This window comes from Euprymna scolopes, chromosome 1, assembly GCF_053919585.1.
Source record: "Euprymna scolopes isolate OS-2025 chromosome 1, ASM5391958v1, whole genome shotgun sequence".
NCBI lineage: Eukaryota > Metazoa > Mollusca > Cephalopoda > Sepiida > Sepiolidae > Euprymna > Euprymna scolopes.
In genome coordinates, this window is record NC_136482.1 from 13,394,501 (window position 1) to 13,413,666 (window position 19,166).

At 34.8% G+C, this 19,166-nt stretch overlaps 1 protein-coding gene across 2 annotated transcripts in view; it reads left to right on the plus strand.

The window, feature by feature from the left end:
* The window catches only part of LOC145280176 (conserved oligomeric Golgi complex subunit 4-like), a 97,929-nt gene that overhangs the window by 27,658 nt on the left and 51,105 nt on the right, over nt 1–19,166 (plus strand). For both annotated transcript variants that reach the window (XM_080132024.1, XM_080131965.1), the window contains exons 6-11: nt 2,001–2,194; nt 6,694–6,850; nt 7,048–7,154; nt 10,360–10,409; nt 14,049–14,145; nt 16,449–16,491. In XM_080132024.1, coding sequence (XP_079988150.1) covers nt 2,001–2,194; nt 6,694–6,850; nt 7,048–7,154; nt 10,360–10,409; nt 14,049–14,145; nt 16,449–16,491 — 648 coding nt within the window. The remainder of the gene's footprint in view (nt 1–2,000; nt 2,195–6,693; nt 6,851–7,047; nt 7,155–10,359; nt 10,410–14,048; nt 14,146–16,448; nt 16,492–19,166) is intronic.

The following is a 19,166-nucleotide window of genomic DNA, read 5'->3' on the forward strand; positions in this document are numbered from 1 at the left end:
ACAAAGAATGTAATGCTCAATCTCCCACCTCCCTGACACCATGCCTTTGGCTAGTAGAGGCAAAATGAAAGAGATCACTTAAAAACTTGTACAGCTCCACTCCCTTTTATGCATCTACATATCTACTCACAAGGAAAACCTACTTACACATATTGTCTAATACTCATATTTGCATATTACTCTCACACACATATTCACACTAGCAAATATATAGACAGACACATCCTTAGCCCTATTGTCTGATATTCACTGAGCAGTTCCTTCTCAAAATACAAGTTTGTATAAACTTTCCAAAAGATTTATCTGTGCCTAAATCAAAACGTGGATTCCATGAACAAAGCTTCTTTCTTAGAACTGCACGCCTGTAGAACTCTGTTCCGTCTGCCTGCTTCCCACCTGACTACAACTTGGATGTCTTCAAGTCCAACATTAACAAATTCCTAATGAACCGCCCCCTTAAGTAAACACTTCATCAAATCTTCACACTAACGTACTGTACTTGCAATAACCCTTATCCCTGAGTGGCTTCCGGGCCTTGATAAGTGGTGACCACCGTGTAAAAAAAAAAAAAAAAAAAATTATTTGCGGACTGTTAGCCTCATCTTCATGGTTGTTGTTGCTTCACCCGTTTTGGCTCAGATAATGCTCACCTAGAACTGTAGAGATTTAACATCTCTATCCACTGCACTAGCCCCAAAGGACAATCAAGGTTGGACTTTTTGGTCTTATAAATCCAAGTTTTTTCATTCTTATCTGGTCTTCCATCATCAGGTCCATACTGAATGTTATATTATTTTTATTATCGGAATCCTTTGAGATGAAGATAACAGTCCGCAAATAATTAAATATACAAATTACTCCTCTCAAAGGATTCCAATAATAAAATAAACTTTCCGAAAGTTTTAATTTTTTATAAACTTATAGTTATAGACACGTTTTGCTATTTAATCATGTTTTCCTTGATTGTTCATTTACAAAGCTTTGTTCATGTTAAGTTAGCATTTGCTAACTGGTGGCCATTTCATTCCCTCAATATTTCATTAATCTTCATTTTAATATGCATGCATGTCCATTTAATAGGTTTTTCATTTATTTATTTTTTTTTTACCTAGGCATCACCACTTATCAAGGCCAAGAGGCCACTCGGGGATAAGGGTTAAAGAGTGTACAGTAGAAATTGGACAATATAGTAACCGTTAGTAATGGAGATTCGGTAAATTTGTTAACTTATATGGAACGGCTCATCAAAAACTTGTTTACGTTAGACTTGAAGACAACCAGCTGTAGTCAGCTGGAAAGCAGAAAAACGGAAGACAATTCCATAGGCGTGCAGTTCTAAGAAAGAAGCTTTACTCATGGAATCTACGCTTAGGTTTAGGCACAGATAAAGAGTGGGGGAAACTAGTGATAGTGTTTTCTGCTAGACGGGTGGCGAGGGGGGACTATAGAATGGAGCTTAGCCGAGCACCTGCCATGAAAATAACGATAAAGCAAACTTGCAACATCTCTTCTGTGAGAAAGAGGTTGTAGGGAAGAGAAAAGGACATCCCCCACAAGGCTACGAAGTCTATTTTGAACTCTATCAAGGCAGGATAAGTCCTTTCCAGCAGCTCCTGCCCAGATGTGGCAACAGTACTCCATCCTTGGATGTACCTGGCTCTTATATAGATAGAGAATTGTATCAGCAGTGAGATATCTACTGAATTGATAGAAGGATCCCACCAGGTTTCATTTTCTTCCTTCACTATAACTTAACATTTTTATCCAATTCATATTAATTGTTGACATTGTTCTTTGCAGTACCCATCATCATTAAAAATGACCCTACTAAGGCCAAATACTGCACCACAAGGTTTTCTTAAGCAATTTTGGGATTTAGTTTATAAAATTCTTCATTTCTTTAGAAACTGTGATAAAACTATAAAACCATGTGTTACCCTACCAACATTGTTGACCCTAACAATCCTTTGATTCTCTGTAAATGATTTCTTGATTTCCAGGAAGCACATTGGATACTTCATTCAAAATGTTGCATGAAGCTGAAGAGAAACTGAAAACGATTGTACGGAATAAATTTGATGCTTCCGTTCATTCTGGGGACATTGTATCAGTGGAACGATTCTTTAAAATTTTTCCTCTGCTTGGTTTACATGAAGAAGGTCTTACAAAATTTGGAAAATATTTGGCAGCACAGGTTAGTCATAATTTTATCTTTTTATTTAAAGCACAATGTACTTCAGTATGTAGTGGATAAGTATTTGGTAAAATTCAGTTGTAAGTTACACTCTTCTGAAGATTGAAAGTCAATCCATAGTTCAGTCAAGACTCAAAGTACAATAACAAATTACTTAGGACTTCTACCTGTTTTTACTCTTTTCAACTTTATAACTGACGGAACAAAAGCATGCTACCCCATGGATTAAATAATTCCAAATTCCATACAAATTCCTGTTAGGATCAACCTTGGACAGAAAAAAGTGATCGTCCTTGTATTTGGAAGGCAGGAGTCTGCCATGACACTTTCAGATGCACACACGCAGCTCTAAATCAAAAAACTTTATCATCGTACATCTAGTGGTTAAAATTTTTATAATCTCAATCATAATTTGTTAAATAAATCTGTTAAACATTCCAATGAGTTCTTGTATCATTTTTGCATGGTTATTTCACAGACAACACCCATTTTGAAGGTCGGAGCTTACATTGACTGAAACAGTGTGCAAATAACACTTAAGATGAGATTATTTAAGACGCTTCTTTACCTTTCAAATATTGAATTAGTAAAGCAGTGACACAAGTTTTTTATATTTTGTTTTTTTACCATCTTACACGTATTTTGCAACTCATAACAAAAAATATTGTCTTTAGTTTATTTGGCTGCTCTTCAGAGATAATCAAATCTTAATAAAACACAATATTCCAAAAAAACAAAATAAAGGAAGGTGCTCAAGAAAAAGTAGAAGAATGTAAAGTGATTTGGTGATTAAATTGCCAATTACAGCTAATTAGAATTATGAAAACAGTTTCAAAAATAAAAAAAATTAATCCCCAAACTAAGAAATGTTTAAACATGTACTTTGTGTAATTCAAACATATAGGAAAACAAATTAAGTTTTATTATGTACTGAAGGTTTCATCTTATTCTTGTCAGATTTAAACTCCACTCCTAAAAAAATCTTTGGTTATAGTCTGCTAACATACTTTATTTTTTTACGAAAGAGTCACCACTTATCAAGGCCCAGAGCCGCTTGAGGATTAGGGTTAATGAGTGTACAGTAGTCAATCAGGCAATATTGTAGTAATCATTAGTAATGAAAATTTGGTAAATTGGATTACTTAAAGGGACATCTCATAAAGAACTTGTTTACGTTAAACTTAAAAACAATCATATTGTAGTCAACTGGAAAATAGGAAAACAGAAGAGTTCCACAAGCACGAGCATGCAGTTTTAAGAACAAAGCTTTATTCTTAGAATCTACGTTTGGTTTTAGGCACAGATAAAGAGTGGGGGAAATTATTGATAGTGGTTTCAGCTAGATAAGTGTTTTTCATAAAAGTTTAGTGATTGGAGCTCAGATGAGCACTTGCCATGAAAATAACGATAAAGCGGAGACAGGCTCCAACATCTCTTCTGTGAGAAAGAGGTTGCAGGGAAGAGAAAAGGGCATTCCCCACTAGGTTTGGAAGTTTATTTTGAACTCTGTCAAAGCAGGATAAAGTCTTTCTAGCAGTTCCTGCCCAGATTTGGTAACAGTACTCCATCCTTGAATGTACTTGGTTCTTATACAGGTAGAGAATTGCATCAGCAGTGAGATATATACTGGAACAGTAGAAGGATCCGACCATTTTTCCTTGGCAACGGATTTGATGTACATGTTCCATTTCAGATCGGGAGTAAAGGTCACACCCAGAAGCTTGTCAAGATATGGAACCTCTCCAAGACGAGAGCCATTCGTTTCAGTTGATGCCAGATGGGGATTAGAGCATTGATGATGTGCTTGGTTTTAGGTGCATTAAAATTAATCAGTCACACCTTTCCCCATTGCACCACATGCTCAAGATCAGAGGAAACAGAATCAAAGAGAACTTAGTCATTTATGGCCTTTTAAGTGTTGCCATAGATGGTAGATAAATGTCTACAAATGATCTTAGTATGTGATTTAGGCGATCATTGATGTAGATCAGGAAGAGAGTTGGGCCTAGGATGGACCTCTGAGGGACTTCATCATTAATACTGTGAGCTTCTAATTTCTGCCCATCAACCACTTCTCTTATGAACCTATCAGAGAGAAATGATTGAATAACTGAAAAGACATTTTCAGCTATATGATAGTGGAGTAGACCTTTATGCCATACCCTATATGGCCTTTGATATGTCAAGAGTAATTGCCCTAGAAAGGAAGCCTCCATTGAGAGATTCGCTAATCCTATGAGCTATAACTGTTAGCGTATCTGCTGTAGATCTAGTAGAGCGGAAACCATATTGCATGTTACTGAGAAGGTTATTTTTGCTGAGGTGGTTGACTACTTCTCTACTTAACACAGATTCCAGCAACTTAATTATGACGCATGGGAGACTTATTGGTCTGTTGTGAGAGGAAGATGACCAATCACCTGAATTTTTAAATACGAGCCATACTGATGGGACAGAGTGTTGGGAAACAATTTTACTTAAGACAATGCTTAAACAACTTTGCAAGTATGGGAGCTAGTTCTGGTTGAAGCTTTTTCAGCACTATAATTGGAATGTCGTCAGAGCCAGTTGCTTCACTGGAATCAAGGTTTTTGATTAGCTTGGCAACATCATGCACAGATATTTGTATGTCGCATAGCATGTTTTCAGACACAGGAGGAAATACAGAGGGGTTGTTTGTTGTTTGCCCTGATCGCATAGGATAGCATTAACTGCAAAGAGTTTGGCATTGTCTGATGCTAACGAGATTACCTCAGGTCCATTGTCTGTTCAGGACCATGTTTATTATTTGCCAAAATTGGTGGGAACCAAGCTGCTGCTCAGCTACTTTGGATTTAATGAACTGAACATACTTGTGGTCTTCATTACTCTTTTACAGTGGTTGCTGAAATTGGTTCCTTTTCTTTTTTCTCTCTCCTGTGCGTGTACTCGTTTTTTTTTATGTTTTTCTAATCGTTCTTTTTTATCTAATATTCATTGAAAAGTTTTTTCTGTCTTGTTTTAATTAAGAATTATTGAAAACACTTTTTACACTTTTTCTAAAGAATTATTGAAAATACTTTTTACACTCTTTTTCTAAAGAATTATTGAAAACACTTTAAAATCTTTTAAAACTATTTTGGGAATATTATGTATCGGATACGTTTTTTATGATGTTTGGGGTTTTGTTATTTTGATTTTAATGATTTTATTTTTATATTTTCATAAACATATTTATTATATAAATTCAAATAAAAAAACTTATTTTTGAAATTAAAAAAAAGACATTTTGGTACTCCTGCAGTATTTTACCCACCGATTTCACGATCTTAGCCGAGCGTTGATCGACATCCGTCGAAAACGCCGGAACATGGCGAGCGGTACGATACTCTATCAGCCAATCAGGGCGCTTCAAACGAACGCGCAGCAGACGAATAATTTTCATTGAAATTACACACATAGCGTTTCATTTCAGTTATTTTATTGTTTCAAAGTAAAAATACACAGCCTTTCATTTCAGCTATTTAATTTAGCGATAAAAAAAAAACCGGGAGCTGTTGGAAACATATTTATGCGAATTTATGTGGAGCCAAAAATTTGGACACAACCCTTTTGTCTCCATAATAAATCAAATCGCGGAAGGCTACCCGGTTTGGGAAGGAGCTTCTTTCCACATCCTCTGAAAACCCTTTGCTCCCTACTTTGCCTCTACAGTCAGTAGAAAATCTTCCAGTCGGAACTAAAGATAAACAGTAATTGTTGTCCCCCCCCCCTCTACAAACATTACTGGGGGAAAAAAAACAAACAAAAAACATTGTTGTTACTGTTTAATAACGTTTTGTCAAAAACAAACAAAAAAAAAACATTGAAGTGTTTATTACTGTTGCTTACCCCTCCCCCCCCCCAAAAAAAAAGCTATCGGAAAACAAAATGAACCAAAAAAAATATTCAACAAAATAAATTTATTTTACTTTAAAAAAAAAACTTACGGTAAGTGTTTGTGATTTATTTTATCCAAATTTTTTGTATTAATTTTATCCATTTTGTTGTGTGTATGTGTAATATCTTTTCCTTGTAATGTTGTTGCTATTCACATACTTTTAGCGTTCTTGCACCGTAGCTCCGAATTCTCGGCTTTCGTCGGCGTTAACGCCAAAAGCGTTCGTCAACGCTCGGCTAAGATCGTGAAATCGGTGGGTAAAATACTGCAGGAGTACCGACATTTTTATAATTTCATGAACATATTTCTTATAAATTTCAAATAAAATAAAAACTTATTTTTTAATTTTCTTATTAAAAGTGCAAATAAAAACTAATTGTATTTTTATCCATATAATTTTATTAATTTTTATTGTATATTTGCCAATGTCCTTTTCTTATATTTTCAATAAATCGTTTCACAATAAGAAATACTAAAGAACAATAAAAGTGATTTGCCTTGTCACAGCTTCCGGTAGCAGCCACACCGGAAGTTAGGAAGTATGTTAGCTGACCATAACCAAATCTTTAATCTTTTTCAGTTATCTGAACCTGTTGGTAAAACTCTGACGGAGAATCTAAAAATCTCAGACGACGACAAAAGAGCAAAAATCCTTTTTGCCGATGTCATTACAATGATGTTTGAAAAGATTGCACGCATTGTCGAAACTCATCAACCACTTGTCGAAACATATTATGGTAAGTTTTATTTTTGTGTTTATTATAATCAAATCCTAAAATGTGTCTGTCTTGAAACAATGTGACCTACTAATAAGTATAATAGAATGTGCAAATTCCTAGAAGCATCTTTTTGTTTTTTAATTTAAATTTTAAAATCCATTTAAATATTAAATATATAATTTGCACCTGTAAACTCGTTTAATTTATCTTTTCAGGTCCAGGAAAATTAGATATTATGCTGATCCTTTTGCAGAAAGAGTGTGATAGACAATCAAGGTTAACTATAAAAGAATTTAAAAAACGCAGAGATTTTGATTATAAGGTAAGCAAGCAATATTAATAAATTTCCAATATTTCTATTGTACTTATTGATTAATTATGTGTAAAATGGTTAATTAGAAAGAAAAATGTGAATATTTTTAAGTTTTAAAAATTCTTTTTAAAAATAAAAATTATTTGATTAAAAAAAAATAATAATCCTTGCACACAATTCCCCTTATATTAAAAAAACAAAAATAAAGAAAATTCATATTATGTTTGGACCCATAATGGAAAGAAAATATTGTACACCAAAAATCATGTAATTGATCAAGTAGTTTTATTTTTATGAAGAAAATCATTTTTAAGCAAATCTGAGTTCTTTTAATGCTTCCCCCCTTTTCCATGTTAAGAATATTTTTTAAAATCTCATAAGTTTTAATTATTTGGAGTTATCTCCCTTTCAACCTGTTTTCAAGATGGTATCATGAGGCCATCTTTCATAGTTCAGTCATAAAATTTGAATCTTATTTAAAAATATAATTACTTGATCAATTTACGTGATTTTTGATGGACAAATTTTTTTTTTTTTTTTTTTTTTTTCACAGATACATACATCCTACAGATTTTTCATTATTTTTTTTTGTTTTTAATATTGAAAGAATTTTGGACAAGCAGCAAAATAATTTGATTAAAAAATAAAAGAAAAAAATAATCATCCTGGCATGCAAATTAAGAATTAAAATAATACCTGAAAATTATTTATGGGATTTAAATGTTTTACAAAAAAAAGGTTGGAACTTATTCTCACCAACTTCTCGTGACTCAGTTTGTCACATGGACTATGAGCGATCTACAACGCCATTCCTGAATGACTCCAGAGTCATCCTTATATCACTCCTAGACATGTACATTGGATCCCAAAGGGTGTCCAGCGATAGCAGGCACATATTGTTCTTAGGTGTTTCCACGCAAGCTATATATTAACTTTAAATATTTCATAAGACATTCTATTGAGTTTATTTTAAAACAGATTTTTTTTTAAATTTTGTTTCTTCATTGAATTATCTTTCCAAAACTAAATATTCATGTTCAGTTCAGTATCCATTTTACATGATGGCACCTGGTGAACGGCTTTTAGCAATTTACTTCCAAAGTAACCTATCTCTGACCAGGTCTTTATTTCTCCCTGTTTCTCTCCAATCTGTTCTTACCACTTCCTCACATGTCCCTCCCTCAAAGTAACACTAGGTATATACAGTGTTTTGCCTTGAAAAAGTACATTTTCTTTATAACTTTTCTGCTGTCAAAATCCTCATTCTATTTAGTTAAACATCCATTTTAGATGTTGGCATGGCTTTTCGAAATTGGCTGTCAAACTATCCTATCTCTGAACAAGTCTTTATTTATCCATCTTTCTGTTGAGTTCATTCTTATTACATTCTTATACTTTTCTTGGCCTTCCCCCATGAAATTACTCTACTGCCTCAACTGTTCTACTAACCCTGAGAACTCCCACACAGTTATTGTTAACAAAGTAACCTATCTCTAGCCAAGTCTTTATTTATCCCTCTTTCTCTCATCCATTATTAGCACTTCTTTCCTTGGCCTTCTATCAAGTGAACCTTTCAGCTTGACTGTTCTATATCTACTAACTCAAGAACTTTCATCTATACTATTGACGGGTGCTACCAGATCAGGGTGTCTGAATATTGACTTTCTTACACAAATGCACCATACATTAAAACATTTTTGTTTTGTCCTCTAAACCTTTGCAAAACTTAACCGTGTTCTACAAAGCAAAAAAAAACAAAACAAAAATAAAACCTCACCACTCACTCTCACCCTTTCCTTTTCTCCCTCTCTCACTTCCCTACTGGCTCCTTGACTTAAAAGACATCAAACCTAAACATTATAACCCTTACCATTTTGCAAAGCTCGATCATGTACTGCAGGAATGAAAATAACATAATCCACTACAAGACAACTGAACTATGTACTACAAACTAGTGATAAAAGATATAGGAAACTTGAAACGTAGGAGCTTTCTACAAAGTTGCTGAATTCAATTGAATTCAGCATGAATAACCCAAAAGATCCAACATCATCCTAATTCCTAAGCCAGGAAAGGACCACTCCAACCCTACCAATTATTGTCCCATCCCTCTAACAAGTTGTATCTGTAAAGCAATAGAAAGGATGGTCAAACAAGACTGAGATGGCATTTAGAAAAATATAACATCCTCTCTAGACACCAAAGTCGATTTAGACAAAACCAAGGTACTAATGACCAACATTCGACTAGAAACATCTGAATGAACAGCTACAGCAGAAATTGGAATATACTATACTAAAGCCTGATTGTCACAGCTGGTGAATTTCAAAATTGTAATCTGGATGTGAGGACACCTTAGAAGAACAATATACAATGAAATTCTGTTTTAAACTTGGGAAAAAATGACGCAGAAATGTATGGAATGCCTCGGACTGCTTTTTAGACGATCTTGCATCAATTTTTGAGTGACATAAGAGATTCAAAAGAAAGGCAGGGAGTCTGTGAAAGCTGATGAGAGGTGTGAGAAAGTCAGAACACCAGAGTTGATTGGCTAAATAAAGAATTTTATGCACAGTTAGATGTCTGTGTGGGAACTGTACACAATTTGTGAGGTGGAAGATTTACACGAGTTTGTCCATCCTTGTCATAGACTATTTGACCAAGATGGGCATCAAGACAGTTTCTCAGTCTCCCTATAATCCAGACCTTGCTCCCTATGACTTTTGGTTATTTCCTAAGCTCAAGGAAAACCTTACAGGCTGTCATTATGAGACAATTGAGGAGATGAAAGAGGCATTGACACACTCACACAAAAGGACTACCATGAAACCTTCCAATTGTTGTTGGAATGGTACAACAAGTGCATTGCAGCCGGAGGAGATTACTTCAAAGGGGACTAAAGTTTCATACATATACTATCAATAAAAGTGCCCATACGAAAAAAGTCTGGAAACTTATTTAAGGCCTTGTATACTTGATGAACCAAGTGCAAGAGAGATATAAACAATTGCACTTAAAAGGACTGTTAGAATCTTAAAAAGATTTCTTGGATGACATGTATGAGATAGCTGATGAGTGTCTGGTATCCCCATATATATATATATATATATATATATATATATATATATATATATATAATTTAAGAGATAACCCAATTTCACACATTTGATATCATGAAATAATTTCTTGACGTTTTTGCTTTTTGTTTTTACAGATCCAGCAAGTCCAACAAAGTATGTTATTCTCGAAGTCCACTTCAGAAAAGTATGTATTTATTAATCATTCTTTTCGTTAGACCTATTTATAAGTATTATTACTAGGGTACCCGTGTCATTATAAATAATGGCCTGAACAATATGATAAAGCCGTTCAGTGGCAAAGGCGATCTGGTGGCTTGGCTAAAGAAAGTGGACCTAGTGGCAAAGCTCCAAGAAGCTGGGTGATGTTGCCACAGTGATACCATTATTCCTGGAGGGGGATGCACTAGCCCTATACTTGGAGCTGAATGAGTGGGAACAAGATGACATTGACACAATTAAAGTCAGATTGATCCAGGCATTTGCCAAGTGGCCGTTTGAGACGTTCAACAGATTAAAAGAGATGAGGTGGACAGGGAATCCGTCGATGTGTACACTAATGAGATTAAAAGATTGGTGGAGCTATCAGGAATTAGGAGGCAGGCAGCGAGTCACGTGGCCAAGATGGCGTTTGTCACTGGGTTGCCGGAGGAGATTTTCAAGAGGTTGCAGCAGGTTCTGGGTGTCGAGACCTTGGAGGTGAGCAAGCTGCTCTCAACTGCGAAAGTATTAGTGAGCACCCAAACCTCTGGGTCCATAGGAAGGCGGCAACAGCACTAAGGATATGAACAGAAGTCGTCCGAAACCGTGAGGTGCATATTTCAAATGTGGGGGCCTGCACATGCGGAGGGACTGCAGGAAGTTCCACGAAAGGGTGGTGTGCTACAGATGTGACTGGAGTGGTCGCATGGTAGTGAATTGCACAAGTCCAGGCAACTGGCATGGGGGAACCGAAGCACCAGCGGCTGCCCCGAATAATGGCGCGCTCGCAGTAGATGCCTAAGTGAACCATTCCTAGGAAAGATTAACAAGATGTTTGTTTATGTTACATTTAATCTTCTGCATATCAGTACAGTCAGGGAGACAGGTAGCAGGAAGGGAATTCAAAGTTTAGCTGTTCGAGGGGAAAAACTATTAGGTTGGTTCAAAAATAATGTTTTTTGACATGTAATTGAACGTCAAAAAACATTATTTTTGCACCAACCTAATATTAGAGTAGAAAGCTTTCTGGCATTTAGGAACCTCAATATTGAAGGGGTGTGATTTTGTTGCTCAGCAGGTTTATCGGGGATATGTACGTCAAGGAGGCACAAGTACAACAAGTTCATCAGTGCACATTGCATTAATATACTTGTAAAACAAGCACAGGGATGCAACATTGCAGCGATTGGACAGGGGTTGGAGCGATTGGACAGGGGTTGATAAAGCGGGACCTATTAGATTGAAGACCCTTTTTTGGACTCTGTCCAAGAGGGAGAGACTAGTGGTAGATGCACCAGTTCAGATGTGGCTACAATACTTCATGTATGGGCGAATGGTGACTTTGTAGAGACATAGGGTACTCTCTCCCAGAACCCACCTTCTTTGCAGCAGTCTTCATAATGTACTCAATATATTTGTTCCAATTCACATTTCCTGTGAATGTTAAGCTGAGGAATTCGAAAGAAGAATTCTCAGGTAGGGTGTTATTTGTCATGCATATCGGTGGTTGGAGAGGCTTCTTATAATTGTTAAAGGAGAGCAGCTTAGTCTTACTAGCATTAAATGTTATGATTACTTTACAGCCCCATTCCACTATGCTCCGGAGGTCATTTTCTAACGATTCTGCCATTGTCTTAGATTTATGTACATCCATTCTTTCCCTGTGCATGTTATAGAGCTTAATTGATTAAGGTCTCAAAATTTTAGCAAAAAAGTGGTGGTGGTGGAGGCTAATGAGATCAGTCCTTTCACCAGAATTCTTGTATGCTGGTACTATAGAGGCCATCTTGCAGCTAATAGGAAAGCAAGATTTAGCAGGCATTTTTCGTAGAGTTTTGAAAGTATGGGGGTAAGCTCAGCTGAGCATTTCTTAATTAGTATAGCAGGGATAAGATTAAACCCACATGCCTTGGAGGTGTCTAAGTTCTTTATGATAAAAAAGAAGTGACAATAAGTTATTATACAGGGTGTCCCAGAAGTCGTGCACCATGTAGATTTATATAAAAACAAATATGAATATCAATTTTATTAATCAAAATCACAATAGATGCTCAAATTGTTCACCTTCAGCCTGAATACATGCATCGATTCTCTTTATAAAACTGTCTTTTACTCTAATGAGGGTTTCAGTAGTAATGTTTTGACATTCAGTTATTATCGCATCTTTCAAATCATAAAGAGTGCGTGGACGATTCTCGTAAACTACAGATTTAAGATGTCCCCAAAGGAAATAGTCAAGAGGTGATAGATCTGGTGATCGGGGTGGCCACTCCACGGGACCGCTTCGCCCAATCCATCTTTCTGGAAAATTTTGAATCAGGTAGTCACGCACACAAATAGCAAAGTGTGGTGGAGCTCCATCTTGCTGAAATAAGAGGTTTTGTCGTCTAATTACAGGAACATTTTCTAGGTATTCAAATAGGAAGGTCTGTAAAAGCTCTAAATAAGTTTCTCCGGTGACATTGTTAGTATTGAAAAAATAAGGACCAACGATTTCCTTCTCCCATATTCCAGCCCAGACCATTATCTTAGGGTTAGTCTGATGATGACCCTCTTCATGACCAATAGCGCATATTGTGACGGTTTACTTGCCCATTTAAATGAAAAATTGCTTCATCACTAAATAATATCGAAGAATCCAGGTGATTACATACCCATTCACAAAACTCTAATCGCCTATCTGTGTCATCGCCATGTAGAGCTTGTACAAGATGCACTTTGTACGGGTGAAATTTCTGTGTTTTAAGAGTACGATGTACTGATGATTTGCTAATCGTAAGCTCCTGGCTTATTCTCCTTACTGATTTCACGGGGCTTCTAGCAACATTTGCCAAAACCATAGTTGATGTTTCCTCATCAGTTACATTCTTTCGTCGACCACATCTCTCGCGGTCAGCAACTGAACCTGTTTCTTGGAAACGTTTGATCAAACGGCAGACAGTGGTATGGCTCAATGGTTTTTCTCGCTCGAGATGAGTGCGGTTGAATTCTTTAGCTACCGAGCGGTATGTAGCCCCATCTCTTCCAAACATAAAAATCAATTTAACTCTTTCTTGCATTGTTAATTTCTCGCCCATATCGAATAAAATCTGAAACAAAAAAAATATAAATATATGGTGCGCGACTTCTGGGACACCCTGTATAAAAAGAAAAGTGACAGTAAGCTATCATATAAAAATGATAGACCACATACAACAGATAATTGATATTTGATATGTCCTAAGGTGGCCCGTTATACAGACAATCAAAAATAAAGTATTCCGTGAAAGGAATAGATAAATATACACTGTGGTTTGAATACTGAAAGAGAAGTTTATTTAGGTATCTACATAGAAACGAAGCATGTTAACATTCAGGGAGAAGTCTCTGTTCAAAAAGGTTTGGTGAATCGGTTCCTTATGTATAATGTTCTGGGTTGGTTACCTATCCGACATAACAATATTAAACTGTATTCAATGAAGATTGTCTATAAACCACATAACATAATAGAAGATGGATAGCCAATAAGATAATTGGACTTTGATAGTAGACCATGTATTAGCATCACTAGCATTAAGAATTTTGTAAAAATGAAGTAATATTTCTGTAAGTTGTATTTATTAATGCTTGAATGTTTTCTTATTAGATTAGACTGCAAAGAATTGGATGTGCTCCTCTCAGAACTGGTTTTATTAAACACTCGGGCAGAACTTTATTTACGGTTTATGAAAAAACGAGCAATGGTCAGTATTGATTTATTATTTTGGTCTGCTTCTTTTCAATAATTTTTAAATTAAAAAAAAATTTTTTTTCCTAATATGGAGATAAAGATTAGTTCTATAGTTAATAAAATGTTCTTTTTTAAAACGAATATGCAAATATGAAAAAGTTTCGTTTGCTTGACAGATGAAGATAAGGCTGAAGGCACTTTCATGAATAATGGGGAGAGGCATCATTTACCGACCAAGGATATTGAGAAAGTTGTGAGTGGTGAAATCTGTCGATTGGTTGATACACAAATCTGTTGGGAAGATCAGCGTATTTTGATTATTTACTGCTGATGCTGATGTCCAGGGTTTGTTGCTGATTCTGTTAGTGATGAGAACACTAAAGTGTTGACACAAGTTGCATTCAATATAAGCGACTCAGTAAATAATCAAAATCTTCCCAACAGATTTGTATATCAACCAGTCATTGACGGATTTCACCACTCACAACTTTCTCAATATCTTTGGTCTGTAAATGAGGCATCACAATAGACTAGCATGAATTGGCTTTACAAGCGTCTCTCCCCATTATTCATGGAAGTGCCTTCAGGTTGTGTGTGTGTGTGTATATATATATATATAAGCTTGGTTATTCCTTTATTATTGCTGTTTCTATAACATATCTTTTCCCTTTATATTCCAACTATAACACAATAGGCTCTGACGTACGCATCACTAAAATGTAACCTCAAATATTCTTCTTTTTCAATGTAGTTAATCAGTAATCATACAGGAAATCATACTAGAAAGTGGGAAATTTGTGGTTGTTTAAATTTTATTTTATATTTTATTTTGCTTTGAATTTTATTTTGTTTAAAATTTATTTTGCTTAAATTTTGCTGATTCATGTCTTAGATTTTGATATCCACATTATGGATAGAGACAGCAGAAAAGAATTTTCAGACATTAAGACACATATATATATTATTCCTTAATTGGAATTTTGTTTTATTTTGAGATGAGCATTTTTTTTATGTTAATTTTATGATTAAAATTAACATAAAAAAAATGCTCATCTCAAAATAAAACAAAATTCCAATTAAGGAATAATATATATATATACCAATCGGTACGGACCCGACTATGGAAGATCAGATAATGAATAAATGTGGATTTATAAGATCAAAGAATCCCACCTTGATCGCCCTTCGGGGCCCGTGGCGCAGTTGATAGAGACGTTGAATCTCTACGGTTCCAGATGAACATTGTATGAAGATAGCGGTTTCAATCCCACCCAAAGCGTGCCAGAGGTAATTGGTCAAAAATGTGGTGAGACGACGACAACTACGGATGGCAGTGATGGCTGAGAATGCAGTTAGGAGATTCGAAGTTCCTATCCGTCGCGGTTACCACCAGACGAAGGCCAGAGGAAGTTGGCCGAAACGTTGTGAACCAATAAAAAAAAAAAAACAAACAAACAACAACTAATAAAGATGAGACTAATAGTCCGAAATAAAAATAAAATTAACATTAAGACACATATTTTTCTAAAGTAATTATCTGATTTGGCGATTAACAAAATCTCTAGTTGTATTAGTAAATTTTTTTGCAGTAATTAAAACAAACATTAGTTTGATAATTTTGTTGCAACTTTGAAATAAGAAAAACAAAAAAAACAAATTTCCTGCTTTTGTAAAAAGATATTTACCATTTGACAAATTTCACGCTGTTCTTGCCACCGCCCTGTAAATTTTGGTTGCTTTGTGGGCAAAAACTAATGAATGGATTTTCAGATATTTTTTGAAAATTCTAATTTTGCCACTAGTATTATTTTGGGGTACAGCTCTCTAAAAAAGTTTCAAATACCTATTAAATTAAAATTCGACAATGTAAGCTTTTCTTTTTTACTTCTGTGACAAATTTAGATCCCTCTTCTTCCTTCAAGGGGAGCAATAATTTTCCAGTTGAGATATCAAGACTTTAATCATGCAATCATTTCTGATTAATATCCAGAGAGTGAAAGAATGTTTTTTTACAAGATTAGTTCAGAGAACAGATAATTTAGGATGAAACAAAAATGAAGACTTAGAGGGAGGAAAAAGGGAGTTGACGAACATATTAGAGGGGGGGGGGAGATCGTATTAATAGCTTAAAATGAAGGTGAAAGAGGGAATGACCATGCTGTCTGCTTTGTTTTTATGTGAAATTTTAATGTGAATTTAATTATGATCACCAGCAGTTACAATTTTAAAATCTACCTAGAAAAATGAATTTTAGATGAAAAATTTTTTAAATCGAAAATTTTAAAAATGGAATCACAATTTAAACATATTTTCTAGAATGATGTTGAAGTTGCATATCAAGAGACAGAAGAAAAAGAAGGTGAGTATCAATTTAAGGTTTCTTCTTTAATTTTTTTATCATTAACTTTAATTCATCCCAAACAAGGCATATTACCACTGAAGCATAAGGAACTACTGTGGTTAGGGACCATATCAATAGGAGCATACTAAATGGGGAGTTGTACAGTGAGATGTTTGTTCACATTACATTTAAGTTTTTGCATGTTGCTAGTCGGGGGAGCAGGGAAGGAATTCCAAAGACTAGGAGTTTGAGGAAAGGCGTTATTAGAGTAGAAAGCCTTACAGCATCTGGAGATCTCTACAGTGAAGGGGTGGGATTTAGTTGAGTGTTAAATTTATGTTGAGGAGACACCAGAGAAGCAAGTTTGTCAGAACATATTTCATTGAAGTACTACGAGCATAGGGATGCAACATTGCAGCAATGGGACAGGGGTTAGAGGTTAGTAGACTGTGGGACCTATTAGATTAGAGACTCTTTTGGTTCTTGTCTAAGGAGAGACTAGTGGTTGATGCATCAGCTTACATGTGACAACAACACTCTATGCATACAGGTAGGTGTGAGAAGTTTCCTAGCAGAGAAGACCTTTGTGTCAGACCTTATCAAAGGCTTTAGATATACCAAGTGCTACCACCATTCACCTGCCTTATGCGCAAATCCTTGCAAGATCCATTTTAAGTTTTTATTTTATTTACTTCTTCTCTAACCATATTGGTTTAAGTTAAGGGCATTCTTTATTGTCCTGACAGAGTAGAAAATTGACTTCACAATCAAGTGGAGGAAAATCTTTTCTCTACAGTCCTTTTCTCACAGAGAAACATCTTTCTAGTCTTTCTCTACTCTATCATTATTTCTCGTGGAAAATGCTGGACTGATCTTTGATCTCTTGTTACTTGTAAGATATTCACATGAAGAACTCATTTTCCTACCACACCTCAAACTTTGCTTTCCTTTTTTTCTGTGTGCCTAACAACAAACACGATTTCCATGGAAAGAGGTTTTTTTTCCAATAACCTTCCTTAATACCATCTCCCTGCTGGCTATATCTATAACATGGTCATCTTTAAATTCAGTATCAACAAGTACTTGTCTTCATAAGTGATCAAACTTTTTTGCTCTATTCATCATTTTCAATTTTTAAATAATGCCCTTCATCATTTAATTGCCAATCTAGCCATCTATTTAATCCTTATCCTTGTGACTTTTAACCTTGATAAATGGTTACTTAGTAAAAAAAGAGAAAATATGTTAACACACAGGAGACAGTTTGGATATATGAGATGCAAATTCAAGCTTTGCTGGAAATTTTGTCAGCTCTTTTTGAATTCCAGTTTCTGCTCTGCAAATGGGACGAGGGTGACAAGCAAGATATGGTCCCTTGTAAATAATGATTCTCTTCATCTCAGATAATGTGAAAGCACCCCACTTTCCTCATGTTAAGAATGGCTTTCTTATTCAGTTGACCATGCCTGTCAATTATAATTATCCAGCCAAATGGACAGCAGAAACAAAGACTCAAACAGAACAGACTATCTTGATTATTGCTGAAATTTCTGATTCTTCCAATTCTACTTTTGTAGTTGAAGCATATTGGTCTGTAAAGTTGGAATATTTTGTATTCAGTTTTATTGTTTTGGTTGCACACTTGTTTGGAATGTAAATATTCTGTGTTGAGACATTTATTTGTGTGTTTTTCGTTGATACCACATGTGTAGCAAAAAAAGAAATGATTGGTTAACAATAACATTTAGTTTATTAATAGTTTGTGGAGGACAAACATTGAAAATCAGAAAGACCTATAATTCATAAAGAGTAAACAAAAACATGATCTCTAAACAAAAATGTACAATTGTCTCGTAAGATGTGCTATTCACTTGAAAGAGTAAAAGTTTGCAAAAGCGAAATAATTTTCTTTTACAAAACAACCAAACAAAACACCATGAATAAATATTTGAAGATATAAAGGAATTGAAATATAAAAACTTTTTCCAAAATGACTGAACCCGAAAAAGGTTAAGATGCCATAAAACAAAACAACCAAACCAAACATCACAAATAAATATTTAAAGATAAAAAAAAGAAATTTTTTTTTCTCCAAAATTCCTGGATTTGGTATTTAATAACTTAAAACGGGTTGATATTCTATTAAACTAAACAGATTGTAACTTTGGCGAATGAATTTTAGTCACTAAATATTAGGTTAAATATATAAGTAACACTAATATCTTTGTTGCCTTTATTTTTCTTTCTAATTTCTTAAATTTTATTTCGTTGTTGTAGCTTTCTAATACATAATGCTTTTCTCCTTTTTATATATAATTTGATTAAAAACTAGTTTTTAAAAATTATTTTCTTGACTCTGCAAGCAATTTTCTGGGTATCAAGGATTAGTAAGTCTTTTAAGGATCCAAGTTTGTATGGTTCATCTCGTGCATTCTTGATAAAGATTGATCTATATTTATCAATTTTATTTTATTTATATAACTACCCATTTCCTGGTGTTGCACATCTATAATATAAAACTCACCTTTCTGTTTTTATGTATGTATGTATGTCTGCCTAAAACTTTCGACAGAGGCGAGAGGTTTTTCACAAGATCGATATCATATTGAAGATCGACCGTTCAGACGACAAATATCGAAAAATTGGTTAAAAACATTAATTCCTTCACCCTCAACTGGGCATTTTTCTACAAG